Raw genomic sequence first — 20806 nt, 5'->3', positions numbered from 1 at the left:
ATAGATCTTATTTATTCTTTTCATACTGTATGTCCATTTCAAAAGTCACTAGTTTCTGTCAGGCACCGAAACCTGTCTGTGACAATGTGACGCTATGTACATATCAGCAATGGCCCCGGCTGTAAGACTGGTTTGTCTACATTTACAGGTTGTATAGTGATGATTTCCATACAGCAGCAGGACCAGTGTGTGAGAGATCCTACATCACGTTACTGACTGAGAGATCTCAGAGCCACCAGGATCAGTGTGTGAGAGATCTACATCACGTTACTGAGAGATCTCTGAGCCACTAGGATCAGTGTTTGGGAGACCCTTCATCACGTTACTGGGAGACCTCCGAATCAACGGAGATCCTACATCCCGTTGCTGAGAGATCTCCGAGCCATCAGTCCGCATGTGAGATCCTACATTACATTACTGACTGAGAGATCTCCGAGCCACAAGGACCAGTGTGTGAGAGATCTACATCACTCTACTGAGAGATCTCCGAGCCACCAGGACTAGTGTACGAGAGATCCGACATCACATTACTGAGAGATCTCAGAGCCACAAGGACCAGTGTACAAGAGATCCTACATCACGTTACTGACTGAGAGATCTCCGAGCCACCAGGACTAGTGTACGAGAGATCCAACATCATGTTACTGACTGAGAGATCTCTGAGCCACTAGGATCAGTGTTTTGGAGACCCTTCATCACGTTACTGGGAGACCTCCGAATCCTACGTCCCGTTGCTGAGAGATCTCCGAGCCATCAGTTCGCATGTGAGATCCTACATCACGTTACTGAGAGATCTCCGAGCCACCAGGACCAGTGTACGAGAGATCCTACATCACGTTACTGAGAGATCTCCGAGCCACCAGGACCAGTGTACGAGAGATCCTATATCACGTTACTGAGAGATCTCAGAGCCACCAGGACCAGTGTACGAGAGATCCTACATCACGTTACTGAGAGATCTCAGAGCCACCAGGAACAGTGTACGAGAGATCCTACATCACGTTACTGAGAGATCTCAGAGCCACCAGGACTAGTGTACGAGAGATCTACATCACGTTACTGAGAGATCTCAGAGCCACCAGGACTATTGTACGAGAGATCCGACATCACATTACTGACTGAGAGATCTCCGAGCCACCAGGATCAGTGTATGAGAGATCTACATCACGTTACTGACTGAGAGATCTCCGAGCCACCAGGATCAGTGTATGAGAGATCCTACATCACATTACTGAGAGCTCTCAGAGCCACCAGGACTAGTGTTTGGGAGACCCTTCATCACGTTACTGGGAGACCTCCGAATCAACGGAGATCCTACATCCCGTTGTTGAGAGATCTCCGAGCCATCAGTCCGCATGTGAGATCCTACATCACGTTACTGTTTGAGAGATCTCCGAGCCACCAGGATCAGTGTGCACGAGGGGACCTACATCACGTTACTGACTGAGAGATCTCCGAGCCACCAGGATCAGTGTGCGAGAGATCCTACTGTAAATCAATTTACTGAGACCTCAGAACCACCAGGATTATTCCTTAAGCCAAGACTGTAACGAGAGCACGGGACGGCTGCACTATAATGGGGGACACCTGGTATTTCCTGAGCCTCGTGCTGGTGTCCGGTAAGTGCCTCATATACTGTACATAAGAGTATGACACGGTCTTCCCAATAGGATGAATTGATAGTTTGTATCCCAGGTTTGCTTTGAAGGCAGCATTAGTACATTTGCACCGACGCATAACCAACTGAAATCTATAGAATAAGTTGAAGCGTGCATGTCTGTTGCATTGCGGACACACTGTGGCACTCAGCCACCAAATTCAGCAACAAGATACCTCTGGACCCGGTGGTGTGCACCTCGAAGCTGCTTTTTTGGGGGGAAATTTCACTTAGAAATGTAAAAAACACCAAGTTTTAATTTGCCTTCATTGATAATCTGGGGGAAAATAATGACGATCTGGGAAACCGATGAAGGAACAATATTTTCATTGCTTTCATTGAGTATGAATGACACATTCTAACATTATGGTGAAGGCTTTAAACAATTAGGAATAATTGAGGATAGACATAGACCACATATCTCTCACACACACACACGTGCGCGCGCGCACATACACACACACACAGTACACCACATATGCACACAACACAAACATATATACGTAGCGCACCACACACACTTACACAGTGGACAGATACACACAAACACACACATAACACACACCCACATTCACTACAACACACACCCAAAAACAGTACAACACACACACGTAAACATTGCACAGATACACAAACACACATAACACACCTCTAACAGTACAACACACACACATTCACTACACCCCCCCAAAAAAAGACACAAAACACACACACACACTTAAACGTTGCACAGGTACACACAACACACTACACATACTGGACTGTATATACGTAGTGCACCTCACACACTTATGCATTGGACAGATACATATAACACAACACACAAACATACACTACAAAACACAGACAAATACACAGAACAAATAAAAAAATAATTGCATCATAGCATACCCGCCAACTGTACCGAATTTGCAGTTTTTTTACAGTCTGTACCGGCAAATAAAAACTGTACCAAATGTACCTTTTTTCGCCCATAGCCGTCTCTCCAGGCTGTCACTGCACTCCCCGGCCGGCGGCACTGAGAAATCTTTGTCCTGGCCAATGCACCCATTGATCAATACAAAGTGGGTACACTGCACTCACCCAGTTAGTCAGTTGGATGTTAGGCACTGCTCTACTTTAAGGGTTTCCCAGACTCTTTTGGTTCATAGATAATGTTTGCTCGATGGGCATGAGTGCTGCATGTATTTGTTTGAATGTTATGAGTGTAACCCACCCCCATCCAAACAATTATCAATTTGAATCAGAACTTATCTTTTAATCCTACTTTCATTTCTTGATTGTACTTCTATGTATATCGATGTTTTTTTTTTTGAGTAAATTGTACACTATAACGTGACAAATCTTCATCTCAGTCTTAGTCTTATTCTTCTACGTCTTACACTCATAACATTCAAACAAATACAGGCAGCGCTCATGCCCATCTACCAAACATTATCAATGCACCCGTTGATGCTTGTGATGGCTGGATCAGGGGTTTGGCCCGTAGGTGTAGGGAAGAATTTGGCCCATTGCACCCGTTCCCAGTGGTGCAGGTAGCGTGCGTCGCGTCATGACGTTGTTAGGGACACGGGAGATCTCGCCAACCCTAACTCCGTTGTCACCTCTTGGAGTTGGCGGATGCGTGCTAAGCTAACCTTCACCAATAATAGCCGCGTTCGTGGGAGCCCGTTAGTCAGGCTCCCACCCCGATGCCACCTGGTCTTACTAGTGACAACGCAGCCGCCAAGGCCCGAGGTAAACAAGGGGAAAGCTAACTAACAACAAGAGGCGAGAACTACCCTGCCCTACGGAGGAGGGTGCCAGTGGATAACACTCAAAGCTGGAACCCCCTAGGCAAACGCTGTTGGCAGCGGGTGAAGCAATACACAGTAGCCAAACTGACAGGTGTAACAATACACAAGGTGCTGACACAATAAGAACTGCTGACGGGTGTAACAATACACAGTATGCTGACACAATAAGAATCTGCTGACGGGTGTAACAATACACAGTATGCTGACACAATAAGAATCTGCTGACGGGTGTAACAATACACAGTATGCTGACACAATAAGAATCTGCTGACGGGTGTAACAATACACAGTATGCTGACACAATAAGGAAATAGTAAGTACTGAGACCAAGAGTGGGAATCTCCCAACTTATCTGGAAACAGGAGGATCTGCAGGCAGGAGCAGACAAGGATCCTGGAGACAGCTGGGCCCAGGTCACTGGAACGGGACCCAACGCTGGGTAGGAGCCTGGAACCGGGAACACTCTAGACACCAGGTCAAGAACTATAGCCGGCGTCTGAGTGTCCCGGCCAGGCAGTTTAAATAGCGCGCCAAGCGCTACCCTGGCGCTGCGTGCGGCGTAGTATCCACCCCTTCCTCCCTGCGGCCGCCAGGCGTCCCCCGTCGCCTTGGCAACCGCTGCGGCAGGGGAGGAAGGAGTTGCACCCGGGCTGCCTGACGCCCGTCACCGTCCGCCGGAAGCTCCCGGCTCGTGACGCGACGGCGTCGTGGTAACCCAGCAACCGCTGGGACGGAGCTAGTGGAGACTGCCGGGTGAGCGGAGGCGCTGCCCGTGCAGCTCCTAACAGTACCCCCCCCCTTGAGGAGGGGTCACCGAACCCTTAGACCCAGGTTTGAACGGGAAGGTCTTAAAGAACTCTGCTTTGAGCCTGGGCGCATGTAAAAATCGCTCAGGTACCCAAGACCTCTCCTCTTCTCCGAACCCCTTCCAATGGACCAAAAATTTAAGTTGACCCCGAACAATCTTGGAATCTAATATCTGCTGTACTATGAATTCTTTATGCCCTTGAACGAGGACTGGTTTACGGTTCAGAGCAGGCCCTGATTGGGGAACCATCGAGGCTGGTTTGAGAAGAGAACAATGAAAGACATTATTAATTCGCAGTGCTCTGGGAAGCTGCAACCTAAATGCCACCGGGTTGACCTGAGCCGTGATCAGAAATGGACCGATAAACCTGGGTCCTAGTTTTGGGCATCTCTGGCGAAGCTTGATGTGGCGAGTTGACAACCACACTCTTTGCCCCACTCGGAATAAACATGGTCTCCTATGCTTGTCAAAAAAAATCTTAGAACGTGCAGAAGACTGTCTCAGAGCTAAATGAACCTTTTGCCATGACTTCCTAAGGAGGGACACCGTGGACACAGGCGACCGAGAGGAATCCCTAGGAACAAAGAAGGAGTTGCATTTGGGATGGAACCCGAAATTACACAGAAAAGGCGAGCTCTTGGAAGCCACATGATAGGAGTTGTTATAAGCAAACTCGGCCAAAGGTACCAGCTCAGCCCAATTGCTCTGACATTTGGAGACAAAGCAGCGTAAATATTGTTCCAGGGCCTGATTGACCCTTTCGGTCTGTCCGTTGGACTGTGGGTGATACCCGGAAGAAAGACTGACCTGTATTCCTAACCCAGAACAAAAACTTCTCCAGAACCTGGCCACAAACTGAGACCCCCTGTCCGAAACTATATCCAAGGGAAGGCCATGGAGTCTGAAAATATGAGAGATAAAGAGCTGTGCCAATTCTTTGGCAGTGGGAAGCTTACGCAAGGGTATAAAATGTGCCATTTTGCTAAAGCGGTCGACCGTGACCCAAATGGTGGTAAAACGAGTCGATGAAGGAAGGTCGACAATGAAGTCCATAGAAATATGGGACCATGGCCTTTCTGGAATAGACAATGGCAGGAGTGTACCCACTGGTGATGATCTGGAAGACTTATGTCGAGCACAAACAAGACAAGAAGAAATGAAATGAGTAACATCTTGTTTTATGGTGGGCCACCAAACTGCTCTGGACAAGTGCTCAAGGGTCTTGGTAACGCCAGGATGTCCCGTGACCCTACTGGAATGAAAGTCCTTGAGAACCAATTTTCTAAGATGTTTAGGGACAAACAGGCGATTGTGTGGAGTTTCCTGAGGGGCTGAAGGCTGAGAAGCCAGAACCCGGGAGGCCAAGTCCTGAGTCAGACCTGCAAAAATGACAGAAGACGGGACAATGGGTGCATCCTCCAGTTCAGCACTCTGACAAGTCTGGAAACTGCGAGATAACGCATCAGCTTTGACATTTTTGGGGCCGGGTCTGAATGTAATGATGAACTGAAACCTGGTAAAGAACAATGCCCACCGAGCTTGTCGTGGGTTTAGCTGTTTAGCCGACTCGATGTAGGCTAAATTTTTGTGGTCAGTGATCACGGTGATGATGTGTTTGGCCCCTTCAAGCCAATGACGCCACTCCTCGAAAGCCCACTTAATGGCCAACAATTCACGATTCCCGACATCATAGTTCCTTTCGGCTGTGGAGAACTTGCGGGAGAAGAAGGCGCAAGGATGAATCTTCTGATCATGAAGGTCCTTCTGGGAAAGGACAGCTCCAGCCCCTACATCCGAGGCGTCAACCTCCACAAGAAAAGGAATTCTGGGGTCCGGGTGATGTAAGACGGGAGCCGAACAAAAGGCTTTCTTTAACTTATGAAAGGATTCGATGGCCTGTGGGGACCAAACTTCCGGATTGGCTCCTTTTGCGAGTCAACTCTACAATGGGGGCGACAATGTCAGAAAACGAACGGATGAATCTCCGATAATAATTAGAGAATCCTAAAAATCTTTGGATAGCCTTAAGGTTGGTAGGACGAGCCCAGGCCATGATGGCCTGAACCTTACTGGGGTCCGAGGAAAAACCCTTGGGAGAGATGACATAACCCAGAAATGAGACTTGAGAGATTTCGAATTCGCACTTTTCGAGTTTGGCGTATAGTTGATTCTCACGCAATTTCTGAAGGATCAAGCGGACGTGTTGCCGATGTTCAGGAAGTGACTTGGAAAAAATCAAAATATCGTCTAAGTAAACCACAGCAAATACCCCCAGGTAGGGCCGGAGAACCTCATTGATAAAATCCTGAAAGACTGCAGGAGCATTGGCCAAGCCAAACGGCATTACGAGGTACTCGTAGTGGCCTGAATGCGTATTAAAGGCAGTCTTCCACTCATCTCCTTTTCTAATCCTGATGAGGTTATATGCTCCTCTAAGGTCGATCTTGGAAAAAACTACCGCCTCCCGGATTTGGTCGAACAAAACAGAGATGAGTGGTAACGGATAGGAATTTTTTATGGTAATTTTGTTCAAGGCCCGAAAGTCTATACAGCGACGTAAAGATCCATCTTTTTTTTTCAACAAAAAAAAACCCTGCGCCTACGGGAGACTTAGAAGGACGAATAAATCCTTTTTCAAGACTCTCATTTATGTATGAATCCATGGCCTGGGATTCCGGTGCGGAGAGGGCATAAAGGCGTCCCTTGGGCAATCTGGCATTGGGGACTAGGTCTATGGCACAATCGAAGGGACGGTGAGGGGGCAACGTATCTGCTTCTTTCTTGGAAAACACATCGGCAAAGTCTCTGTAGGGTAAAGGTATGGGAGACAAAACAGGAAGAACAAGACGAAGAGGAAGGGAGAGACAATGGTCAGAACAGGAGGGGCCCCAACGTGTGATTTCTCCTGTGGTCCAATCAATACTGGGTTTGTGCTTCCTAAGCCATGGTAACCCCAGGACGAGTGGCGTGAGAGGACAGTGAAACAAAAAAAAAGAAATCTCTTCCGAATGAAGAGCCCCCACCGAAAGCTGAAGAGAAGGAGTGCATGCGGTAACACTGCTGTTGGAGAGTGACTGACCATCAAGGCCACAAACCGACAAAGAATTGACCAAGGGAATGGGCTCGAGCCCCAACGAATGAAGCAGACTCTTGTCAATAAAATGGCCGGCTGCGCCGCAATCAACAAAGGCAGTGGTATCGACAGTGCAGTTATTACAGGAGACAGAAACCTGAATAATTATCGAGTCGAGGGGAGAAAAACAAGATAGGCCCAAGTGAGTTTCCCCAACCACACTTAGGCCCTGTCTTTTCCCGCCTTCAACGAGCAGACAACCGCACGGTGACCCTGACCTCCACAATACAGACAGAGACCCTTCAGCCTCCTGCGATTTTTCTCTGCGGCTGACAAACGCGTAGCCCCAATCTGCATGGGTTCGTCACCAGCAATCTCCGAGGTTTCCCCTAGTGAAGATGAGGGAAATATGCCGGACTCCCTCTCCCTCTGGCGTTCCCGGAACCTCCGATCTACCTTGATGGCTAATTCCATAATTTCATCAAGGGAGGTCGGGGTAGGGTAGTGAACCAATGCATCTTTCAACGTTTCAGAAAGACCAATTCTAAACTGGCTGCGGAGTGCTGGGTCATTCCAACCTGAATCAATGGCCCACCTCCTAAATTGGGTACAATAAGCCTCTGCGTTACCCTGACCCTGCCGTAGTGCCCTCAGGTTGGCTTCGGCTGAGGCAGCACGGTCCGGGTCGTCGTAAAGTAACCCCGTGGCAGAAAAAAAAAGCATTCACAGAGGTAAGGGCCTCAGACCCTGCGGGAAGGCCGAAAGCCCAGGTCTGTGGGTCCCCCTGTAACAAGGAGATAACCATTCCCACCCGCTGGGATTCCAAGCCGGAGGAGGCCGGGCGGAGTTTAAAGTAAAGCTTACATGATTCCCTAAAGTTAAAAAACTGGGAACGCTCCCCGGAAAACCGGTCCGGGAGACTCAACTTGGGTTCGGGGTTTCTGGATGAGGATAAGACCCCTTGCACCCGTTCCTCTTGTGAGTTCACCCGGAGAGTCAATTTCTGGAGCTCTTGTGTCAGGGTATGCATCTGTCCCGCCAAAGCGTGACTAGCGGCCTGCTGGGCCGGATCCATGACAGCTGACTGAAAGCTAGGTGAAGTATGGGCCGGCTATAATGTTAGGGACACGGGAGATCTCGCCAACCCTAACTCCGTTGTCACCTCTTGGAGTTGGCGGATGCGTGCTAAGCTAACCTTCACCAATAATAGCCGCGTTCGTGGGAGCCCGTTAGTCAGGCTCCCACCCTGATGCCACCTGGTCTTACTAGTGACAACGCAGCCGCCAAGGCCCGAGGTAAACAAGGGGAAAGCTAACTAACAACAAGAGGCGAGAACTACCCTGCCCTACGGAGGAGGGTGCCAGTGGATAACACTCAAAGCTGGAACCCCCTAGGCAAACGCTGTTGGCAGCGGGTGAAGCAATACACAGTAGCCAAACTGACAGGTGTAACAATACACAAGGTGCTGACACAATAGGAACTGCTGACGGGTGTAACAATACACAGTATGCTGACACAATAAGAATCTGCTGACGGGTGTAACAATACACAGTATGCTGACACAATAAGAATCTGCTGACGGGTGTAACAATACACAGTATGCTGACACAATAAGGAAATAGTAAGTACTGAGACCAAGAGTGGGAATCTCCCAACTTATCTGGAAACAGGAGGATCTGCAGGCAGGAGCAGACAAGGATCCTGGAGACAGCTGGGACCAGGTCACTGGAACGGGAGCCAACGCTGGGTAGGAGCCTGGAACTGGGAACACTCTAGACACCAGGTCAAGAACTATAGCCGGCGTCTGAGTGTCCCGGCCAGGCAGTTTAAATAGCGCGCCAAGCGCTACCCTGGCGCTGCGTGCGGCGTAGTATCCACCCCTTCCTCCCTGCGGCCGCCAGGCGTCCCCCGTCGCCTTGGCAACCGCTGCGGCAGGGGAGGAAGGGGTTGCACCCGGGCTGCATGACGCCCGTCACAGTCAGCCGGAAGCTCCCGGCTGGTGACGCGACGGCGTCGTGGTAACCCAGCAACCGCTGGGACGGAGCTAGTGGAGACTGCCGGGTGAGCGGAGGCGCTGCCCGTGCAGCTCCTAACAGACGTCACGTGGCGAGGCCTGTGGACCTGCTCCCACACTCAGGGGCTGCCCCACTGTTTGGTAGAGATGCCCAGTGCATGTGCTTTACAGATCTCCAGACCTCAGAGACTGCTGCAGCAGCTCTGTGGCAGAAGTGGTGGGGAGAGCGGCAGTGGCAGTGAGCGATACATTTTTTTTTTTTATTAATTATGGTGCGGTAAGTAAGGCCCACACCGGTCTCCACGCACTCAGTGCCTGTAATTACATACCCTAGAAACTGTACCATTGAAATACAGAATGGAGATGTGACCACGCCCCTTTCTGATTTTGTACCGATTTCTGACCCTCGGATGTTGGAGGGTATGTCATAGGTGCTAAATCTCAGGAGTGGATGTGGAATTCATCAACACATACAAGTTATCCACTCAGGAGCGTTGTGTTTCATACAACACCACACCTGATTTCATTGCCGACATTGAGTATCAATGCAAACACATTCTAACATTATGGTGGAATCTATAACAAATTACAATCTTAGGTCTTTGGCACAGTATTAGATGAAATTTTACAGCAATTTTGGAAATTATAAAAACCCCAAGGTTTTCCCGGGCAACGCCGGGTGGGTCAGCTAGTCTATGATAAATGGCTCCCAAAGTCTGGCTTCCCGGTTCTGTAACCGCTCAACCTCTCCTTCTGACACACCGCAGCTCCGCCCCCTCATTTCCATATAGCCCCACCTCCTTTTCAGGTCCCACTCACTGATGCTTTTAGAAAAGTGGAAGCTGACTTCAAGCTGCTGGTTAGTGTGACAGGTGCCACAGCAGACATCAGCAGGGGTATCCCCTCTCCTGCCTGGTGCCTCTCTGCTGAGCGGGTTGTGCTGCCCTGCATGTATGTGACTTGGGCATGACATGTATGTGTGAATGATAGCAGCCCTGGCTTGTAGAATACCAGGGTGGAACTGCTTATGTTCGAAAGGGGATGGCCCGGGAATTTCCCAGGTTTCGAGTTAGGTGGGATAATGCTGAGCTGAAAAACATGGGTCTCAAAGTATTAATCACTTACAGCAGTGATTTTCAACCATTTTACCTTGTGGCACACTAAATAGGACTTTAAAATTTCCAAGGCACACCATGAGATCCCCACAGGCCAAAACACATTGGCCACCACAGGAAAAAAACAAACCTATTGGCCCCCACATTAAAAACAATCACACTGATCCCCACAGGCAACAAAAATAAAATACATTGGCCCTTTACATGAAAAGAAGAAACAGTAAATAACAGTTGAACCGGTGGTGGCTGTAAACTGGTTTGGACATCTCTAGATCTGGTGGCACACTTGAGAACAGCTCAAGGCACACTAGTGTACCACGTCACAGTGGTTGAAAAACACTGACTTACAGTATACCATTTCCGGACATACGACCTGGGAATTTCCCAGCTCAGAACCAGGTTTTTACAAGAGATTATAAAATGCGTTACTGCATTCCTCCTCCTGGATTTTGCTGCTATCTGCTTGATACCAATACCATACCAATATATACAATGTGCAGCATCCAATCCCTCCTCTCCCCCCCCCCCCCACTTGCCACTAAGTGCAGAGCACCTGCAGCCAATCAGAGCTGCTTCGCTCTTGGATCTAAAAGCCCAGGTCTGTAAGTAGTATTATGCTGCGTTCTCATTGCCGCCCCTGCGAAATCTCGGGTTTTACTTGCCGGATTTTTGGCGAGGCACAGAGCTTCTCACCTCAACAGACCCCCTTCATACCGCACCTCAGACCCAGGAATTTCCCATGTCTGCCCCTTTCACACTGCTTTCCATGGTCTGCCTTCCAACAAGTGTGTGGAATTTGATTGGGTGTTGGGAAATTTGTACAAATTGCTGTGATTGGCTGTTTAAAAACCAGCTTTTACCATTGACCTTTTTCCATTTCGACCTAATGACTGTCGACCATCATGCTGTAGACAAAATGACCGCATCCCGACTGTCGCGTGCTCCGCCTGGGATGCTTTGAGGGACCTGGTTGGATCCCTCATAGCCGGTGAAGTGAAATAGAAGCCCATAGTGTGGTTCCACGCTCTCCGGCTGACACCAGGTGGCGAAACACCGTACAGGCAAAAGCCGCGCCGTACACAGTAGGTAATAATGGACAGGAATGGACACGGGACGGTCACGGCCGCCCGTTTGCAGCCGGATGTCACCACTGGAAAAGAACGGCTGCCGGGCTGTGGCTATCGCACCAATGTAAACTACTGTGTATGGCACAGCCTCTTGGGCGTGCGTGGTTTCGCTGCCCAGCGTTAGCCTGAGCGTGTGAAACCGCCCATAGGCTTCTGTGGGCAATGCTGATATTAAAATTGTGTTGTCCACCGCATTCAAGCCTTGGGCTTGGTGCATATGGGGGCTGCGGCCAACCCTCCGAAAACAGCATTTTTTTTCAAACTTTTATCTCACCCATTGTATAACAAGGATAAGAAGATTAAAAATGGGAAAATATTGTCCCAGAATTTAAACTGGGTACACACTGGCAGATATATCTACAGACGGATCAGGCAGCCATACACCCAGCTCAATCTGCCGGAAGTGACATCACAAGTGAGGGGTGCATTTGCATATGCCAACCCACCGAGCTGTCAATCACCGGTAGCTCCTGACACTGCTGTACGGGTGGCCGGCGGATCACCCATGCGCACTGTGTTGCGCAGCCGACGTGCTATATCAGTGAACGATGCGGTTCACAGATATATTGCTCGTCCACACTGGCCGCATCAATATATTGGCTGTTCAATCGAAAGGCCCATAGATCGGCCAGTGTGTGCGTACCTTAAGAAAATGAGGACAAGAACACTTGACTTAGTTTAGTCTCCTATAACCAGACCGTGACCTTTGTCAATTGAGGAAAAAAAATCTGTCCGAAACAAAAACCGCCTATGGTCCCATGTATGTAGGGTTGCATATAATACAATGTGATCTGGGTAGAATATTGCCACCCAGGATCGCATTGCCATATGCAATCTGTACTGCTGAATGTATCACTCTGACAGGATCCCGTCCCTGCGATGTGCTGAGCCAGGGGTCTGCACATGCACGGGTATTGCTATGCCCCCCCCCCCCCCCCCCCGCCGACCCCAGAATGGCGACATCCCCAGGACCCAATGCAAAGCTGCCTGATGTTCATACATCGGCAGCATTGCTTCCCCCATAGCTAAAATCTGAGTTTGTGTTATTTCTTTTTTTTGCTCCTACACCTCAATAACATTAATTTTGCACTCATTTCTGGTCTGTCCTGAATACCCAGGGCCGGCACCACCACTAGGCAGGTCTAGGCATTTGCCTGGGGTGCAGGCAACTGGAGGGCGGTACTGAGCCGCCGAGGAGAGGTACCATTGAAAGCAGGGAGCAGGTGAGTCTGTGAGCTCCACCCCCCCCTGCTGGGCACGGGGGGTGCGGTTGCTGCCCCCCTGGTCACAGGGCGTGCGGGCGCCTGCTGGAGTATCGCCCGCCCCCGTGCTGCAGTACCCCCCCCCCCAGAGCGCGCTGAGGGGAGGAGCAAATGGCCGGAGGGGGGATTTGCCTGGGGGCGGGGGGGGGGGGGGCTTGCACCGGCCCTGTGAATACCTTACACCTAGGGGTTAAAGTGAGGGGGAACTCTGTGGAACTGAGTTCCACCACCTGTAATGGTAGGGGGAACTGAGTTCAACCTGAACCACAGCCCTGGACAGTAGTTCCAACAGAAAAAACGGTTCCAGCAGCTTCCTTTTCTGGCACGGCGTATGTGATGTCATGCTGTCACCACTGCACAGGTGAATATCAGAGGAGAGGTAGCTGCTGGACAGAAAGGGGCAGATATGTGTCTTATGCTAGGTACACACCAGGACGACTAGGGCCCGATCAGCACAATCTAGATCCAATTCCGATCAATCGGATGTAGATTGTGTGCTGATTGGGCCCTTTTCTGACCTGGTGTGGAGCGATTCCGATCCGATGCGCGGTCCCGCGGGTCGGTCGGTCGTTATTGAGATCCTACCTGCTGCAGGTAGGATCTCAATGACGACCATAGAACCGGGTGCGGGTCGGCATCGGATCGGACCCGCTCACGGTGCACATCGTGAGCGGGTCGTGCCCTCCCGCGTCATCGTGAGCGGGTCGGACGAGACACTGACGACCCGCTCACGATGTGCATCGTGAGCGGGTCGTCCTGGTGTGTACCCCGCATTATGTCAGATATATGAAATGGGCACTTACCGCGGACAGTTTTTGCTAGGGGTACTACCAGTGGCGTAACTAACGCTCAGCAGCCCAAGCCACTGCGGGGGGGAGCCAGCAATATGTGGGCGCAGTGTCACCGCACAGTACCTGTGAATGCAGGAGCTGGAGGCAGGAGGAGAATGCCGGGGGCTGAGTTTTGGCGGCTCAGCAAGGTATGCAAAGTGCTGAGATGATTTGTGGTGCCTGGCTGCAGCAGCCCTGCACCCTCTGTGACACTCTGACAGCAGTGTACATAACGATCTCCCTCTCCTCCGTCCTGTCCCTGCCACACTTCGCTTGATTTATACAGACTGTGGCAGGCTTTACAATCAACCCAAATCCTCACAGTAAAGCATATTACAGTGAGGCTTTAGATTGATTATAAAGGCTGCCACAGTCAGAGAGTGAGCTGAAAGAAATGACTACAGGAACTTCGCTGTGTCCAGAGTCCGGACACCTGCTCCTGAAGCCTGCCTTCCAGGTCTGAACTTCTCTTACTGTCTGTTTAGTGGGGGAACAGGCAGATAAGGGATAACTGTTATGGGAGGGACAGGAGGCATAGGTGTTATGGGTCATAGTAGCGATGATAGAGATGGGGGACAGGAAGTATTATGTATGAAAACAAATATAATTAATGTATGGGGGGGGCGCAAAAAAAAATTCTGCAGGGGGGCGCAATATTTCTAGTTACGCCACTGGGTACTACTGCTGTGGGCATTATGTGTATAATCAATACTACTGTAGGCATGATGTGCAAGGTATACTACTGTGTGCATACATGTAAAAGAGACACTTATGTGTCATAACATGAATAAGGAGCACGACTTTGTGCTGTAACATGAATCAGGGTCACTACATGTGGTGTAATGTGAATATGATTGTGCTACTGTGTTGCATAATTTGAATTGGGAGTACTATTTTGAGATCACTGTCCCTTTATAAAGTATCAGAGGTATGGCATAAAGTTCATAGATTGCATGGGGTGCCAAAAACCCCGGCAGTACCCGGGTCTCCACCTAATTGGGGGGGAGGGGGGTCCGTGGCAGGGTAAATGAGTTCCACCACCTCTCTGGGACCACTTTAATCCGTGCTTACACCTCAGAATATTGTTTTTAGGCCAGAAGGTTGCACCGAGGTAGCTGGATGACTATTTAAGCGACCCAAGTGGGTGGCACAAACACGTGGCCCATCTAGGAGTGGCACTGCAGCGGCAGACAGGATGGCAGTTTGAAAAACTAGACCCATAATGCAAAGAAAAAGATGTGCAATGTTGTCCAACCTCATGTATAGTAAAAAGGACTTGCACACTGTAACAATCCAATTACTTCAGAGACCGGGTCTGCCACAATTGTGGCTGAAATTATTGGTTTGTTTGGGCCCCCACAAAAAAAAAGAGGTGCTCTGTCGTATAAGTCACCCATATGTTTTAATATTCATAATTCTTTGCGCCTAGAAATAATTGACTCGGACACAATAACTGGACTCGTACACAATAAATAATGACTCAGACAACTATATAAATTGGAAAATTAAGGTCACAGCCAAAATTTATTTAAAAGCATGGCTGGAATGAATTATTAATCAATAAGTGGCCAAGAAGCATGGCCCCTCGGTACTAGCTAATGCATAACTAAACAAATGGGCGTGGCTATAACCACGCCCAGCGTGACCTTACCGAGTAGCTCCATTTTCCCTTAATTGGCAGAGCACTGGTCCCTCCCTAAGATGGTGACCTGGTCCTCCCCTAAGGTAGTGACCGGCTCGCCGCACTCAAAGGGTAAATGCTAGTCAATTTCTGTCACGCTAATCTCTTTCCAACCGAGGAGCCATGCTCTCCGCCCTCCACACCTCCCTTGCAAGGCCCTAAGCCTTTGCAATTTCTCCTCTCGACCTCCTTCTCACCTGCAAGGCCCTAAGCCTTTGCCACTCCTCCTCTTCGCCTCCTACTTGCAAGGCTCAGCCTTTTTTAAGCATATCTCATGCACTTACACAACAAAATTTTCTTACTTCGGGTGGGTGGGTGGGAATCCAAAAATGGCAAGAGGAATAATTTACCTCAGCCAGCCCTTCTATTAACTCCTAGCTCCTCCCCCTCACTCGACTCCTACTGGCTAGCTGAAATAACTGCACCCAATTACCATCCCTGACTAAAACACCAATCCCCAAGATGCTAACAATTACTTCATACAAAACAGGGTGCTTATCTCCACTAAAGCTTAGGTAAGCTTTCGCTCCTATTAAGCCCAGGGGGCGCTTTGTATTGATAGAACTAGAAGAAAAATCCTAAAAGATCAGGAAACCGTTGCTACTACAAGTGCTGAAGCTGCTGCCACCAGTCATGACATTGGCGATGCAAGAACATCAGCGCAAGTCCAAAACTGACTGCAGCCGGCCTGGATAGAGTATCTTCATACCTCCCAACTTTTGGAGATCCTCAGTCGGGACGATGCTCCTGCGCGCTGGAGGCGCGCCGACATTTTTCGGGGGCGTGGCCTAATTTGGGGGCGTGGCCTATACTCGCGGCTCCCCCACGAGGCCACGCCCCCATTTTGCCGCTATGGGGGCATGACCCAGAGGCTCTGTGAGCCTCTAGCCATGCCCCCAGCCCCCTGGCTGCGGGAATAGACGCTGTGCGCACAGCGTTTATTCCCCGCTGCTTAGCAGCTGTCAGGGGGGACTCCCAACACTGCCGCCCGCGGGTGGGACATCGGGACAGGCCCTGACAATCGGGACTGTCCCGATAAAATCGGGACTGTTGGGAGGTATGTATCTTGGCTACCGATCTACCGATCAGTGCTCCGATGCGTGACCATCTCCTGTATCAGGCTCTAGGTCTATTGGAAGGGGCTTAATACCTGTATCTCATTTACAGTAACCTGAGTGCCCGCGTACAGGGTACTAGACTAGGGTTTTGTTAGGATAAAAAATAAATATTTTCACAATCAAATGGACTCTGGTAATGTGGGCAGGTCCATATGACACCACTTGCGCCACTAAGTTAAAACGACATTAAAATAGTATTTTAATTTTGTTTTTGATATTGAAGAATTCTTTGAAAAAAGTTAATTCATTACTTTATTATATTTCAGTATATCCAACTGCTGTGTTCTCTAACGTCACCACTCCGGCCGAGCCAGCCTGTGGAGTCCCAGTGATTGACAGTCGGATAGTCGGAGGTACTGATGCCACTGAGGGAGAGTGGCCCTGGCAGATCAGTCTGCAGTATCAGGGGTCCCATATCTGTGGGGGGTCCCTGATCTCCAACCAGTGGATACTGACTGCTGCGCACTGCTTTGAAATGTAAGTTGTTCTCTGGCATATGTATGTATGTATGTATGTATGTATGTATGTATGTATGTATGTATGTATGTATGTCGCTCAGTGTGAGATGCTGATATAACACCCAAAATATTAAAACGTGAGCACACCACTTACCTTGGTATGCAGATGTTCGGACCGATGACCATTGAGTGATTTATATAAAAAGTAAGAAAAAAAATCCATGTCTAATGTTGAAAAATTGCAGCTCTCAAGAATAATATTAAAATTGTGAAAACCCTTATTAGGAGCACTCTCGTCCCAACATAAATAATCCGTAGGTTTGAAGTTTCCAAAGCTTAACATACAAATAATTGAATGATACAGTTACAAATAAAAATGGTAAAAACACACGTACAAGATAAAAAAAAAAAAAAAAATCCATTGGCTTATCTGTCCAGTTGAGGGTACAGCAATCCCAGGGCCGTATTTAAATGTTTTGTTGCGCCCAATCTCCTGTCTGAAGTAACGATATTCAATGCCTACTTTTATTGGTCCCGTCCATTAAGGTTGGGTTTAGGCGTACATAGCGGCTAAACCCCACCAAACTAATGAGCGAAAAGTCCTGTTTTGCCCCCAAACAGGTGACTATTTGCACAATCTAGCGTGCCACCCCTGGGGGCTGTGAGCTGAAATGACTGCGCTGGCAGCCATACGCGCCCAAATGGAGCTACATTTGAATAGCTCTGTTAGGCGCCCTCCAGTGGCTGCCGGTGTGAAAAACCTTTTGTATCCAGCCAGTTCTCCAGAAGGCTATAAATTAGAGATGGTACATGGCCTACACCACAAAACTTACCTGGAAAGACTATAAAAGCTCTATATGGACATGATCGATACAGTCACATAACAGAGAGACATTGCTCACCAGAAGAGAAGCCTTATGATACGAGGACATGCACTGACACTGGGGGGGAGGGAAGTTCAGGGAAAATTTTAAGAACAAAGTTACTTTACAGAAAGTGTCGCCAGGGCAGAAGCTAGGATTTCTGGTTGCTGGCGGCCACGCAGACCAAGAAGTCGTGGCTTGTACAAGGCGGCTGCTTCCTCCTAGTGTGGGCAGGCAACAGAGGAGTGGGCAAGTAGGGACCTAACGTGGGACTCGGTGCAGGACTTTGCTGGACGGCCAAGAGTACCGCCTAGTCCAGCGCCTGGGTCGTATGACCCCCTAATTAACGCCCTGGTGTAGTGGATAAGGGGAATAGCCTCCCATCAGGAGTGGTAGGGGCTAAGACCTGTAGGAATTTGACCAGGATAGGTGGCATGTGAATATCCTTACAAAAAGCTAAGGGTGAAGATTATACCTGATGGATAAAATATGGGGCAGACTAGATGGGCCAAGTGGTTTTTATCTGCCATCCAGTTCTATGTTTCACCACTGCACTTATAGAGTTTTACAGAGGCTGTTTGTGTTTGTCACTTAGGTCTACCAGTCCCTCAGACTACACAGTTGTCCTAGGCGAGTACCAGCTGGATGTCACCAGTAATCACCAGCTTACATCTAATGTGCAGAGTATAACGGTGAACTCCCAATTCACCGGTGTGGGATCTGTCGGAGACATCGCACTGATTGAACTGTCCGGTCCTATTACCTATACAGAGTACATCCTTCCGGTGTGCCTGCCTCCGGCCTCTATGAGCTTTCCAGACGGGATGAGCTGCTGGGTTACTGGATGGGGTAACACAAGATACGGCGGTAAGAATACATATACATACGAGCGCCAGCAGACAGGGACTCCATTAAACTAGGATGCTTTCGTCAGCCCCTGCAAGGAAGAGGCCGGCTACATCTGTAGGCCCTCATTTTGGTTTGCAAACACACTCGTCTGTTCGCACGGGGAGTTCGTTGTTGTAACTTGGCACATATTTGCTTATGCGTATGTGCAGAGTGTATGCGGGTGCCATGGGACACTTGCATAGTCTCCGAGGTGCTCGCAAAGGGGAGGCGGTCAGGGGGAGTTTTGTACCCACAAAAACGCTGGTGGCGCTCAGGAAAACGATGGGTGCCCCATGTGAACGCGGGCAGGCACCTGCCTTCCGGGGATGGGTGGCTGATGTCACGGACGTCAGCTGCCCGCCCAGTTCTCTGACCAAGACGCCGCAGATCAAAGTCAGCAGAGACTGACTTAGATTTGCGAACCCTACAGAAATCATTAGATGTTTGGCATCCATTGAATGAATTATGAAAAACATCCATTCGCCATGTAGCAGGGGGTGGGTGGCGTTACAAGGCTTGCCAAGCAGCAATCTACCGCTGCTTTGCGAGCCAACCAGAATGACCTCCATAATGTTGCATGGTAGAGATGAGCAAAATTGATAAAGCTGTCCTAAAATCAGATTATTATTATAAATTCACATGTACTGAATCAGGCCCAATGTACCTCGTTTTACTGAATGAGATTTATTTTTTCTGAGCTAGACAATTAGAGGGATGTATCTACTTTGCGAGAGCTCTCTTTGAGCAGGGGAGATAGGATGGAGCTCCCTGTCGCCCCCAGGTGGGGATGAAAGATGGTGCATTGGTGACTTCCACATCTAAGAATCCCGGAATTTCACCCGACTGTATATGGTTTTAGTTCTGGATTTATTTATTTGAAAAATTTACAAAAGTCTGAGTCTGGTCCTTTTTTGTGTCATACGCAATTGGGCATACATTCGCCACAAGGAACATTGGGCTTAAGGGTGGTTCTCCATGGTTGGCTTGTGAATTACAGTACTGTATTTCTGTCTTTCTCCAGTGACGTTGCCGTCCCCAGGGACTCTGCAGCAGGTGATGGTGCCACTAATCGACAACAGTGACTGTGACCAGATGTACCACATTGGCTCCAGCATTAATGCTAGTGAAGCCATCATCCCTAGTGACCAGATCTGTGCAGGGTTCGCGGCTGGACAAAAGGACTCCTGCCAGGTACGTCGTCTAGATCTTACCCTGGATGTGAAACTTTCCCACTTTCTCCAGGAAGCCAGGAGTGCTAACCGGTTTCTGGGAACCTCCTGGCAGTTCCAGGAATATAGGTTCCAATCTAGAACGGAATGGTTTTCATTGTTCATCAGAACTTTATTTCCATGTATTTCCTATAGGAGGCGAACAGAACGTGACCTGTACAGATCCCAGAATTATGGGACATGTATGACCGCTGCTGTGCAGGAAACCTATACAGCAACGGAGCAGAACGATTCATGTATTTATTCACAGATTCCTTTAATACGCATATCTGTGTGCAGCAGCGACCATACTGTATATGAAGCGCAACAGAACTTGGTGCCAGTGCCGCAACAACACATTTTGGTGGTGCCCTGTGCCAGTATATTTGAAACATTGATAGCGCCCAGCGCCAGAGCCCACATCCTGCCGGATTGGTTATCTGGACAGGTCGCAGACCCCTCAATACTGCACCTTCCATGAATGCCCTTTGACCCCCACCGAAAGCCCAGATGTCATCGTATTTTTACGTTCATAACATGCGCTGGCCGTGCGCCTGTGTGGTATTATACAATAATTTGCTTAGTAGTTTTAAATGAATAGTTTTCTATTCTATTAAAATGATATTTACCTCTGTCCCTGCGAATCCTGTCCCCAAACTGCTCACAGTATTTTATCATGAAAAATCTCTTGCTCGTGTAACGACGTATGTAAAGCTGCCAGCTACACCCCCTCCCCCGGAAATCCCTCTGCTAACCCTCACCTGCAGCCAAGACCATTAATCCGAGAGGGCAACAGGCAGGGCCAGATTAATGTCTGGGGGGGGGGGATATATATAATGGCTGTTATAACGGCCAATCACACACTGGCTGGCAGTGGGATGTGAGCTGTGTGGTGTCGGCAGTGTGTG

General features: G+C 49.2%; 1 protein-coding gene across 1 annotated transcript in view; it reads left to right on the top strand.

Moving 5' to 3' along the window:
* The first annotated feature begins 1365 nt into the window (after positions 1–1365).
* LOC146021068 (serine protease 53-like) overlaps positions 1366–20806 on the top strand; it is a 97002-nt gene continuing 77561 nt past the window's right edge. Inside the window, exons 1-4 of the mRNA XM_083154869.1 lie at positions 1366–1619; positions 16748–16958; positions 18398–18669; positions 19712–19881. Of these exons, the coding sequence (XP_083010995.1) occupies positions 1577–1619; positions 16748–16958; positions 18398–18669; positions 19712–19881 (696 nt within the window). The 5' untranslated portion in view covers positions 1366–1576. The remainder of the gene's footprint in view (positions 1620–16747; positions 16959–18397; positions 18670–19711; positions 19882–20806) is intronic.

Source organism: Crinia signifera, chromosome 7, assembly GCF_055691185.1.
Source record: "Crinia signifera chromosome 7, ASM5569118v1, whole genome shotgun sequence".
In the NCBI taxonomy this organism is placed as follows: Eukaryota; Metazoa; Chordata; class Amphibia; order Anura; family Myobatrachidae; genus Crinia; species Crinia signifera.
This window is presented reverse-complemented; position numbering and strand designations above follow the sequence as displayed.